The 12,605-nt window shown below is 42.2% G+C and overlaps 1 protein-coding gene across 2 annotated transcripts in view; it reads left to right on the top strand.

Annotated features, from left to right (window-relative positions):
- Positions 1-451: 451 nt before the first annotated feature.
- VCL (vinculin) overlaps positions 452-12,605 on the top strand; it is a gene marked incomplete at both ends in the record, with an annotated part of 56,127 nt that continues 43,973 nt past the window's right edge. For both annotated transcript variants that reach the window (XM_079535265.1, XM_079535264.1), the window contains one exon: positions 452-619. In XM_079535265.1, the coding sequence (XP_079391391.1) occupies positions 452-619 (168 nt within the window). The remainder of the gene's footprint in view (positions 620-12,605) is intronic.

Genomic DNA, 12,605 nt, shown 5'->3' with positions numbered 1-12,605 from the left:
ACCAGCGACCGCGCAACCCAGCTTGGCGGCGGGGGCGGAGGGGCGGGAGGCGCTGGAATGCTGACGGACGCGGGCTCGCGCCACTGGGAGCGGCGGCGGCGGCGCGGCCATTGGGCGAGGGCGGGGGCGGGGGCGGGGAGCGAGGGGGTTGGTTGTGGCGCCTGAAAAGCCGCCGCCTGGCTGCCGAGGGGTGCCAGTGCGGGGTGGGGGCCGCCGGGGGAAGGCGAGGGCAGCGGGTTCGAGTCCCGCCCGCGCCGGGAACCGCCGCTTCGCGCCGCCGCAGCCCGCTGAGGGGTGAGGAGTTCGGGGCGGCGGCGTTTCCTTCTTGCTTTCTCGTTTTTCTCTCTCGGCGGAGGCCGCGGCTTTCTCCGTGGGGCGCCAGCCCGCGGGGACAGAGTTTCGCAGGAGTTTGTGCGGACTTCGGGCTCCGGCCCCCCGCCCCGCCGCCGCCATGCCCGTCTTCCACACGCGCACCATCGAGAGCATCTTGGAGCCCGTGGCCCAGCAGATCTCCCACCTGGTCATTATGCACGAGGAGGGGGAGGTGGACGGCAAGGCTATCCCGGACCTCACCGCCCCCGTATCGGCCGTGCAGGCCGCTGTCAGCAACCTGGTGCGGGTGAGTAGGGGCGGCTGGCCCGTCCCCGCCTATTCTCGCGGGGCAGCGCCTCTCACGGCACGGGGCCGCCCTCGCCAGGAGCCGGCCGGGCGACGCTGGGAGCGCGTCCGGAACGCCTATGGCGCGGGGCCTGCGGGGCTGGGGCGGCTCTGCTCCTCAGCTGCGGCACCGCGCTGAAGCCCCGCGACTACTGCTATTTATACCGGCCGCTTCGTGCTTGCTGAAATGCCTCACAGATGTTTTGTATATCTGGCGTGGGGTTTTTTCTTTTTTTTTTTTTTTTTTTTTTCGGGTTACTTTTTTTTCGCTGTCTTCGAAACTCTTGTTTTGAAGAACAAGTCTATTGAGAAGTCGCTGAGGGAACTGGGGTTGTTCAGTCTGCGGAAGGGGAGGCTCGGGGGAAGCCTTATCACTCCCTACAACTCTCTGAAAGGAGGTTGTGGAAGGTGGAGGTCGGCCGCTTCTGTCGGGTAACAGCGATGGGGGGGGGGGGGGGCCTCAAGTTGTGCCAGGGGAGCGCAGGTTGGATATGAAGAAAAACTTCTCTGAAAGAGTGCGAGTGCGTTGGCACAGGCTGCGCAGGGAGGAGGTGGAGTCACAGCTCCTGGGGTGTTCAAGAAGCGCGGAGATGTGGTGCTGAGGAACGAGGCTAGTGGGCACGGTGGAATGGCTGATGGATGGGCCAGATGATCTTAGAGGTCTTTTCTAATTGTAATGATTCTAAATGCGTCTGCTGTAACAGGCGAAGTACTTAATCAGTATAATTCTCTCCTGGAGAGGAGAGAGAAAGGGGTGGGGGAAAAAAAAAGGCAGGGATGTGACAGTGAGGTACATGGACAGGGGCCAGCTGTCCGCGCTCAGCGCTGAGTGGAGCAGCCCGGAGCTGTGGCCAGAGCACAAAGCTGGGGGCTGCTGCTTGCTCTGTTCTGCACAGCCTTGAATGAAAGCTGCTCTCTGCCTGCGGGAAGTGATGGTGGGTCAAAATCGAGCAGAATCTCTAGGATTCTTGGGGACAGCTAAACATAGCATAACTTCTCAAGGTACAAGTATTTGCAGTGTAGACACATCAGTCTGAAAAGTGCATGACTAATATGTCTGAAATGTTTTCTGTTAATGCTTTTGTGACTTGCTGCATCAGAAGAATAGCAAACTCTTGCAAAGTGGAAGTGTCTTGTTTGATGTGAAGAGCAATGGAATACTGTTCTTCTGTTCCTTTAACAGTAATACTTGTGCTTCTGTTAAGTTCACTTGTAGACTCTTCTGGATTCATTTTGAAACGTAACGCGCTTCATGCTGGCTATGAATCCTGTAAAAATCTTAAGTTGATCATAGAAAGCATTTTCTCTTAACAAAAAAGTTTTGAGTTGGACTGTAATACTTATACATGGTTAAAATACTGCATCACAGTTAACTGATACATTCATTAACATGTGGAAATCATGGGGCTTGTGGGGATAAGGAGCTGTCAAGATGAGTAGTGCAAGTGATTCGTTCATTAGATTTCAGCTTGCAGTACTTCCAATGCAGTAATAGCTCCCCACTTTGAGGTTCTGCAGTGCAATTATTGCTTCTGATCCTATGACTCTGTGAGTTCTATGGGATGCGCTTCACAACACTTGTGCCTCTCTGGCTTCAGCTGAAGCTCCTGAGTTCTGATGAAAAGAGGTCTGCCTGCAGAGTGAACAGCTGTAGTAGGTGCTCTGCTTGTACCGGTGTTCAGCCACAGTGTGTGAAATGCTTTTCCTTGAAAGGAAGACTTCAGATGTAACTTTGCTTCTGAGCTTAGCCTGCCTCACTGAATTGTATGATTTTGTTCATTCTTCTTATGCCCCACCACAAGGAAGCTCAGTCTCAAAAAGTAGGACTTATTTCAGAAATCCAGAAATATAATTAGTTTTTTATTTCTACAGCTTGCTAATGCCAGACCATCTTTCATTTGGGGCCATTTTGGAAGCCTCCAATTTTCCGTTTTGGAAGCCTCTGATTTTCTTTCCTTGCCTGCCAGCTGAATAAGAAGACAGGCTGTTGAGTACAGTTTATGTGTTAATTCACAGTGAGCCAATAGATGTGTAATCTGAGGTGATGCTTAAGAGAAAGATGTCCTGGTTTGGTAGAATACAGAATTGACTACATTAAGAAAAACACAAAAGCAAAGTTCTGTTTCCAAACTGTGTAGTGCAAGTATCACAGAGAGTACAGGATGGTGAACACTGACCAGCAGAGGCTATTTTATCCGTGAAAACATGTCACACACAGCAACACCGTTCTCCAGCTCACCAGCCTTACTACGGGCAGTATAGGCTCTGTAGTTTAGAGCAAAATTGAATCCCTGTGACTATTGCATCAGTAAGCAACTGGTGGTAGCTGAGATCTTCACCTGTGCAATGCTGAGGAGATGTGAAAAATGGGTTAAGAAAGATGTCTCCTTCAAAGAAGGAGCCCCATGCAGTAACTTTTTTTTTGAAGTTCATTTTGTTGATGTTCTTGAGGTACAGGTAAGGCAGTGTACTATATCCAGGTTGGAGTGGAATTTGATGGATCTTCTGTAATATACTAAATCAGTTTTTTATTTCTTTAACTGAAGATCTTAATGTTTTTATTGGCTGATATTTGGAATGGATGTGTGCCTCTTAGGGAAGGGTTTGGGTTTGGCTTGGTATTTCTTGTAGCTGAAGATGTACCACAAAAATGACAGGATTGTTTGGAGGAAAAAAATTAGTCAAGCTCAATAGGCTGGGAGTAATTTGGAGCTTGCCAAATATACTTCAAGTTTAGTGGGCAGTAAAATGAAATCTTGAGTGATCAAGCTTGACTTGAAGGAAATTAACCTTATGGTACTTTAGTGGTTTTCTAATTTCTTTCATAAAGCATTAATCAAATCTATCTTTTTTTTTTAGAAGGGACTTCTGTCGAAGATGACTAATAGCAATGCAGTAAACTTAAACCTTTCATACCCTGTATAAATAACTTCCCAATTTTGTGGAGGGGAAAAATAACTACTTTCCAGTAGTGACTTAACAGTTCTATCTTCAGAATAACATTATAATACCACAAATCAGAGAAAGCATGTTCTAGTCTGCCATTTTAAACTCTGTTCACTTACTGCCTTGTATAGATTCTGATTTTCTGCTGTTAAAGATATGGACTACACTTGTCACTTGTCTCTAGTGCTTCAGACTGAGCTGCTTCACAGCAGAACCCTTGCTGCTCTGCCAAACATCAGCAGTCCCATAGATGAAGCAGCTGAGCTTATCAGATAGGGAATAAATTCTGTGCATGATAGGATAGCAAAGGTGAGTGTGTGAGGAGGCTTAAGTACACACAGCTTAAGCTCAGAAGTGGTGTCAGTGGCTCAAGAAGGTGTTGGCTTTTTAGGGGCTGAGTTGTCTTACTGGGTCAATATTCTGAAAGATTTGACTCTTTACTTGAGGCCAAATGTTGGACCACTGACCACTGTTGCTATTTTTCACTTTGAGTGAGTTCAGTCTGTGAACTGGTCATAATTAAATGTGTTCACAAATAAAGTGTCTGAGATGGCTTGGAAAGGAGGTTTTCATTTCCTCTAATTGATGTTGCAGCTTGTATATTTCTTCCATCCTCTGTGTTACGTATGCTGTTCTTTTCCATTTTAAGTTATGTATTGTATAATGTTTGCATATATCCAATTTCTGTTCCATGAACTCTTATGGAGAAAAATTGTTTTACTGTCTATTGAATGGTTAAGTATTGCATTGCTTAGAAATACATTCTGGATGCTGTGACGAGCCTTTATTCACTTACTGAGATTTGGAGGCTTAGGAAACTATACTGATATCTTTCTGCATCAGTGACAGTTACTGTGTCAGGTCAGCTATGAGTATTTTGTCTTGCAGTTGTGGTGCATCAGATGTTTCCCTTAAGTCCTGCAAGCCCAACCATTACCTCACCATGAGCACTGGTACTGAGGCAAACACATGAAGCTTAAAATACAAATATGCACCTCTCCCACATTTTTGTTTTCAGTCTATCCTTGACAGCTGTCCTATCTCATCCTCGTGAATGATGAATTTATCTCCTCAAGCAGTCAGTCTGTTCTGGGTATGTATCTATGGGCTTTTCTGAAGTGCAGGAAATGACAAAGGCTCACGGGGCAGTGCAGAAAGAACAGCATTTTCTGTGGAGAGTCTGTGAGTTACCTGGTAATGGCTGATGCCCATTGGACTGGAAATCACTCGAGTTTGTGGAAGATGCAACGTACCTTGAAACCCCTGTCATAATTGCAGTGGTAAAATTCAAATCCATTGCTGAAAATAGTTAATATGGAGAAATGGTGTGGAGAATTGATTGGGAAAGCAGTTTTCTTGTCCTATACTTCCTCCTGGCAGAGCTGGCTTGCCTATATCTCAGGGTGTGTGGGAGAGGAGCGAGCTTAGTGAAATGATTATGTGGGAAAGAAATCAGCTTGCTGTTTTTTAGAGCCTCATTGAGGAGGGCAGAAAGGAGAAAACAATAAGGTGCTTTTTTTTTTTTCTTTTTTCTTTTTTTTTTTCTCAGGTCTGTAGTCACTTTCAGAGGCTTTTTTGGTGTTGTCTTTTTTCCTTCATTGCTTCCTGCCATACTGAAAAAGTGAGTTGTTAGAGCAGCTCATCTGAACTGTACTGTGTCTAAATGTACTGCCAAATAGCAAGTTAGTAGGAGTGCTAGAAGAGCCCTGAAGATCTCGTGAGAAAATAGACCTTTTCGTTTTGTATTTCTACGTTACATGTGTATATATAGTGGAAATCTATGATTACTGTTGGGTGTTATTTCTTTATAACATGCATGTAATATGTATTTGCTTACCTTTGAAAGAACATCATTCTACTTTGATGTATCTTCTTTAGGACTTTTTTTCCAGACCATGGGAACAGTGACCATATGTTCTTATTGGATGAAAGTGTTCCAGCAGTGTGCCCTTGTGGCCAAGAGGGCCAATGGCATCCTGGGGTGCATTAAAAAGAGCGTGGCCAGCAGGTCGAGGGAGGTGATCCTCCCCCTCTACTCTGCCCTGGTAAGGCCTCATCTGGAGTACTGTGTCCAGTTCTGGGCTCCCCAGTACAAAAAAGACAAGGATCTCTTGGAAAGAGCCCAGCGGAGGGCCACAGAGATGAAGGGCCTGGAGCATTTCTCCTATGAAGAAAGGCTGAGTGAACTGGGTTTGTTCAGCCTTGAGAAAAGAAGATTGAGAGGGGACCTGATCCAGGTCTATAAATATCTAAGGTGTGGGGGGCAGAATGGTGAGGCCGAACTCTTTTCAGTGGTGAGTGGAGACAGGACAAGGGGAAACGGCCGGAAACTTCAGCATAGGAAGTTCTGCACAAATGTGCGCAAGAACTTCTTTACAGTGAGGTGACGGAGCACTGGAACAGGCTGCCCAGGGAGGTGGTGGAGTCTCCTTCTCTGGAGATGTTCAAGAGCTGCCTGGATGCCTACCTGTGCAACCTGCTGTAGGGAGCCTGCTTTGGCAGGGGGGTTGGACTCGATGATCTCTGGAGGTCCCTTCCAACCCCTACAATTCTGTGATTCTGTGAAAGCAGTGAGGGTGTGTGCATGGGGGTGGGCTGAGAGAAGGAGTGTTGAATTAGAGCAACTTTGTAATAACAAAAACACATCAATTTTTTTTCTTTTATCTGTTAGGAGTCATCTCTATTTAAGTGGTAAATCAGTTTCTAACTTGAATAGAAAAATCTCTTTGTTCTGTTATGTATTTGGAGACTTAATTTATACCAGCCTGTTCTCTAAAAGGAATCTTTTGTTCTGTTTCTTTAAATGTGCATTGAGATAGTGAATGCCTTCATTAGTAATTACATGCAGCTTGCTCTTGGGCATAAAAACAGTATTATTCAGCAGTGAATAGATAACCTTAAAGTGGTTGGCTGAACTAAGGAGTTCCATGTGCCAACAATATGGTGCATACCACTGCTGGAATACGCTCCGGAAAACTCAGTGCTTGCCTTTTACTGTGTGAGTGTATTTCAGCAGCGAGGGAGCAGTGGTTAAATCCAAGAGTGGAGGCTGAGGTGTTTCTTCTCTTTCCTGACTTCTTGCAACTTCTGTGTTACATTTCTTCTTCGTGCTCTGAAACTGGAGGATGTTTCTTCTCCTCATAGTTCTATCAGCCTGTAGGCATGAATTCCTGTACTGTTTTATAAAAGGAACGAACCAAATAAACATTGTGAACTGTGTTTTACACAAAACAGAAATGGCGTAGCTTCATAACCTCAGGAGGGTAATTTGCATGTCTTTCACCTTCCCAGTGTAGCTGTAATCTGGACTGATGAATCAAATATTCAAGAGGGTTTAGGAAGAAAAAACAAGTAGTGGTTTTAAAGAGGTGTTAAACAAACACGGATGTTAATGCTAGTTATGGTAAGTGCCTGAGAAAGTTAAGTAGTGGTTGCTGCAAATGCTGGGTTATGTTTCTTTGGTTCCACATCTTCTAGAACTCTTAAAACAAATGACACTTCTGCCAATTACTTTTCCAAAGGACTGAATGGACTGATTTGACACTGCCTTGAGTACTGCTTAACTTTAGCAGTGGCCTCATCTAGAGTTAAGATTAACTTTAAGTCCCCATTTCAGTATTGTACAGCTTGAAAGTGTTCTGAAGACCTTGTCTGACTTTTTTTTTTTTTTTTTTTTTTCTGGAGTCTTTCTGACATTGTATTTGAGGTGAAAAGATACAAAGACAACTACTGCTGTTACTAATGTTAGTTTTCTTACACTGCTATTTCTGCCTGTATAAAGCAAGTCATACTGGCAAATGAGAGTGTAAAACTCTGAACTCTGCTACGGGAGGTTGGATTTTTCCTTTAGTGGCAAATTCTGTTCCTTCATTTTCTCAGTCAAAAACTGTGAATTGCTGCTTGTTACAGAGCCTGCATCTGCAGCCGTGGTTTTTAATTCTTGTAAAATGTTAACATTGCTGGCATTAATGTTTAAACATAACAACAGGAATTCATACTAGATAGCATTGACAGTAGTGAATTTCAATAGTAAAATATACTCTGACTGTATGCAGTTAATTTAGTGTGTGTGTATACAGCAGTTAATGTTTCATTGTATAATTTCTTGCTTATTTTTTATGACATTCTTTAAGAGAGAACTGAAGTCTAAAGTACAAGTTTCTGTAGACAAATGGAGATGCAACACAAAGGGCTGATGATGAAGGATGTTGCAAATGTCTGCATTTCAGAAGACACTGCTTATAAGATGACTAAGTGTGTACAGAATGGAAATGATCAAGTAAGGTCTGGATTTTCCATTCGGTTACAAATGTTTCACTAGTAAGCTCAAATCTTAATTGGGAAAATTCTTCATGTGTAATATTTGGAAATAGGTCCAGTTTGTTCTCAACTTACTACAGGGACATAGTGCATTTTGAAGGATATTTGAAGGTTGAATGGAGAATCAGTCCATGGAGTACAACTTGGCTTTGTTTGCTTTGCCTAATTATTCAGGTCTGCTGAGGTATGACTTGTGCTAGGTACTGAGACCAGGAGACCAGGTGGAAACGTTGAACAACTCACTTGGAAAGAGAACTGTATTCTAAATTAAACAATATGCTGATGCCTAAGAATAATTACTTTGATTCTGAGTAATGATCCATGAATAGCAATACTGGCTGGTGAAAGGGGAAAAGGAGGGAGCAGGAGGGGAGAACAACCACTGTAAATCCCAAAACCTTAAGATCACTGGAATTGCCAGCTTATATTGACTGTTTGATGATGTTCTTGAGAGCTTTCCTCACTGAGAGAAGATGTTAGAGCAGTTTCCCAGAACCATTACATCATAGATAGGGTGGGATACTGGTGGTTTTCTCCAAAAAAAACCACACACACAAAAAAAAAAAAAAAAAAAAAACCACACAGAAGACAGAAATGAACTATTACTGTAGAAAACTTGTATGCCTTGCTGTTGGCTTAGAATCCCTCTGAAGAACCCATATTAATAAAATGGCATTTTCTTTTCTGTCAGTGGTTACGCTCACATCACAGTAAATGCGATCTGATTACTTAACACTCAAGATATATTTCCCTTGCTCCAAAGTCTCAGGGACCCGGGACTACTGAGAGAGAAGTCTTTTAGTAAAGGCTGAGGTGAAGAAGACATTGAATACTTAACCTTTTTGGTTTTGTCACCAGCCATTCAGTGGTGGGCCTGCATTTTTTTTGCTGCTGACATACATACAGAAGCGTTTGTGTTGTAATTGTTGCCCATCATGTTCCTCACAAAATTTAACTCTACATGGGCTATAAGATCGACCACACTGCTTTGTATTCAGGTAATATTTCTATTTCTCCCCTGACTCACCTCTCTATTCTTCTGCTTCTTGTATTCTTCCTTTTCGAGTCAGAGTTTGGTCAGTAGTGATGTGTTTTTTTCCATAAGGCTTCCTGCCATCTTTTGGGTGGACCGTTCTTGAGCTAAGAGGAGGTAAATTTGGAAAGTCAACCATTTCTCCAGAGCCCCTCATCTTTCTTAGGCTGCATCCTTGTATTGCTTCAAGCAGGTCCTTCTGTTCCAGAGAACCGTATGTATATGTGTATATATATGTGTATATATATGTATATATCCATATATAACCCCATGGATACCTTGTCACTTGTGACATATCTCTGGGGAGTCATTTGAATGTACTTAACATTGTTAATATTAACTAGTACATGATTACTAAATATTTATCTTAAATGTTATCAGTATAAAAATGCTACCAATATCCAATTAAATATCCAATTAGAGGATACTGGAAATGGCTTGCTGCTGCTGTTCTTCATGGGGTGCCAACTTGCTTTTAAATTTTAAACCCTTTTTTTGTAAATTTCTTCCGAGTTTCCCACTTGAGGCATTCAATATGTGTGGATGGATTTAAATATCCTTCAGCTGAGTCTGCAAAGCTGATTTCTTTTTTTCTAGTAGGTCAAGTATAAAAGTATATTCTTTACTTTCTGTGTAACTTTCAAAGCTCTAGATGAGAGGGCAAGTTAGTAAGCTTGCCTCTATTTATTGGTCTACACTAAACTTCGCTTTCATTATCCTAGCTGTCTTTATAGCTTTTACAGTGTAATACTTGTGCCGAATAACAGACAGGTTAAACAAATGCAGTTTCTCAAACTTCACCAGAACAGCAGTAAAAAGGTCAGATTTTATTTAGTGTGCCGTGACTACAATGACCAAAAAAAAAAAAAAAAAAAGGGGGTTGTGAAGGGCCAATAGCTGCTAAACCATCGAGTTTCCTGTAGCAGCTGAAGTACTACTTAATTCTTGGCCATACTTAATTAAAAATAAAAAAGCCTTTTGTCCCTCCTCTCTCGAAAAATCAAGGGGTAAGATTGGGAGCTTCAGTCAATTTTTGTCTGGTTTCAACTTAACTTGAATCTTTCTCTGAAAAGGTAATTTCAATAAGCATAGCACTTCATTTACTTCTGTTAAGTTAATACTGGAGAAAACCTGCATTCCTGACCTCCCTTAGCTGCCTGCACTGGCACTTAGGCTGTCAGCCCAGCCCACCCCCCATGCAGCAGGAAGAAATGTATTTCTCTGTTGATCTGATTTCCCTTCTTTCTCTGCCCCCAGCTTTGTGGAGATTTTTTTGCAACACTGAACTATAGAATATTAAATGTTTCATCTCTCACTTGCAAGCTAACTTGTGGCCCTGCAATTTTTAATGTGGGTATGTAGATTCTCTGGCTGTTCTTGAGTATTGCAGCCCTGAAGCAGTTCAGTAACTTGTTTGAAGAGCTACAGCTTAGCCATTGTTGTGAAAGACTCTTGGATAGTTCTCTGCAAGAGGAGAAGGCATAAAACTCTTCCCTGTGTGTGACTTTTGCTAGAAAATGTTGATGAAGCTGATAATTAACCATATAAAAGTATAGCATTAGAGGAAGTAAAATATGAGAGGTTTTGTAAGCTTGAAGGATCTAGTTTTTACTTTCTAGTTGGCTTTCAAGCTGGCCCAACATCTTATATTGTTTATTTTGCTTTCAGTGTGGTGGTTGCTCCAAATAATTATTGTCTTCAGTTCAGTTATGTGTAAATTCAGACCGACTTCCTCCAAAAAGACAATGTGTTGGGGAAAAGCTAGCTTCTAAAAAGACTTGAACAGTTACCACCTTACCACCTACTGCTTTAACTGGTAGCAGTTATGTGCTGTCAGGTGCTTTACAATTTTTTTTTTCCTGCTGTTTTTAGTGCTTGACTGTGACCTTAGAGTTGTTTACTGTTGTTTGCTTTCTTGTCCTTTTCATCTAATCCAGAAATAATGTCAGATCAGACACTTCTTTATCTGTTTTTTTTTTTTTTTCTAATAGACATTTCCAGGCAGAAATAGCTGATAAAAGGTGCTTTGTTACTATTTGCAAATTATTTGTTGGTATTCCCATGGAAGTTGCTGATATTCTACCTGCTGTAATATTTGTGGAGCTGGTACAAATGGTCAAAATCAATATGGAAAATAGTCATATAATATCAAGTATTTCATTTATCCCTGGGTTTATCAAAAAAAACCAATACAATATATATATTTTTTTATGAAGACCACCAACAGTTGTCATTCTAGTGAAGAAAAAGCAGTCTGGGCAGAAAGTACCTATGTGAAGCTTGGGCTGGTTTAGGGACTGTCTTTCTGTCCAGTTCTATGTCTTTTATATTAGAAGTACATATTCTTAGAGATCATTCTGCTCTACCTGGAAAGTGCTCTTCTTTCCCTTGAACTGATCTATGAACATTCTGTGGTGAAGTCTTGAGTCTGTTGATGATGATAATAATAATAATAATAGATTTCTTGGCATGTTTATTTGACTGAACACATAGAAGGCATGGAGGACAGGATGTGTGCGGCTTAGTTATGTGGAGGGTAATGTTTGCATGTTGGGTAATGCTTTGGTAGTAGCAGTTGTCAAAGAACTTGCAAATGTACCAACAGCGTAATTGTGCATGGTGGTTGCTTGCTGTAAAGTTTGGCATGTGAGTAAGGAGACAATTTAGCTCTATGATAAGTTATCTGTTGGGGCAGTACTAATTAGTCTATTTGTACTTCAGTAGCAGGATTTATAAGAGGTGCTCTGAGGCTTGCTCATGATTCACAGGTCTGAGTGTGTGGAAAAGAACTGGATGTGCTTTTCAAGTCTGTGCTGTTTGGTATGAGGGATCTTTTGCTAGACTTCCTTCTAAGGTAAAAGTAGCTAATTCTGCTGAGAATGTTGTTTCTGGAGGACAATTAATGTCTAATTCCTCCAGCTGAGTTTTGGATATGCCCAAAGGTCAGAACCAGCTATCTTATTAGGTTGAAGTGGAGTTATAGTTTGTCTTAGAGGGGTTTTTAATTCAGAAATAAGAATAATTCTGTCTCACGTAATTCAGCTCAATATGTGCTTTTGTTTTCTTTGTGTCAAGTTATATGTCTTGGAAGTACATAAAGCATCCAAACCTCAGCCTTGTTATCAGTACTGAATTAGTAGACATTAGCAGCATGACTAAAAAAATGTTTTGGTACCTACATTTTCAGTTTGCCATATGGTTTTTGCTTCATAGTTATGTATTTTACTTGGACAGCAGGATTTCCTTTGCCTCAGGCCAACTGAATTTGTCTTAATCTCCAGTGTAGACAGGTAGGTCAGCTTGCTGCTATTAGGGACCAGATGGCTGGAGTGTTCTGATTTACATGACTTATTGCCAGAGGACTTTGAAACTGTGCCCTGCTATGCTTGGAATGTAGCCTACAGGGTGATCATGAGAAAACTGGGAGCCAATATACAGCATCCATTTTGACTGAGAGGTAAGGTGGCTAGACTGTCACTCAGCAGTCTTTGTTTGTGTCTAGCTTAAAGGAAAAAAGAATTGGTCCTATTAACTGCAAAACTATATGCATTGTTTCTTTGGCATAGCCTGGAAGCCAGAAGACAATCGAACTGTTTCTTTAGACTTGTATTTCAACCTTTTATTGCACTGGCCTATTCTACTACATGGA

This window comes from Tetrao urogallus, assembly GCF_951394365.1.
Source record: "Tetrao urogallus genome assembly, chromosome: 5".
Lineage (NCBI taxonomy): Eukaryota > Metazoa > Chordata > Aves > Galliformes > Phasianidae > Tetrao > Tetrao urogallus.
The sequence above is the reverse complement of the archived record's forward strand: the minus strand, read 5'-3'. Positions and strand labels throughout refer to the sequence as shown.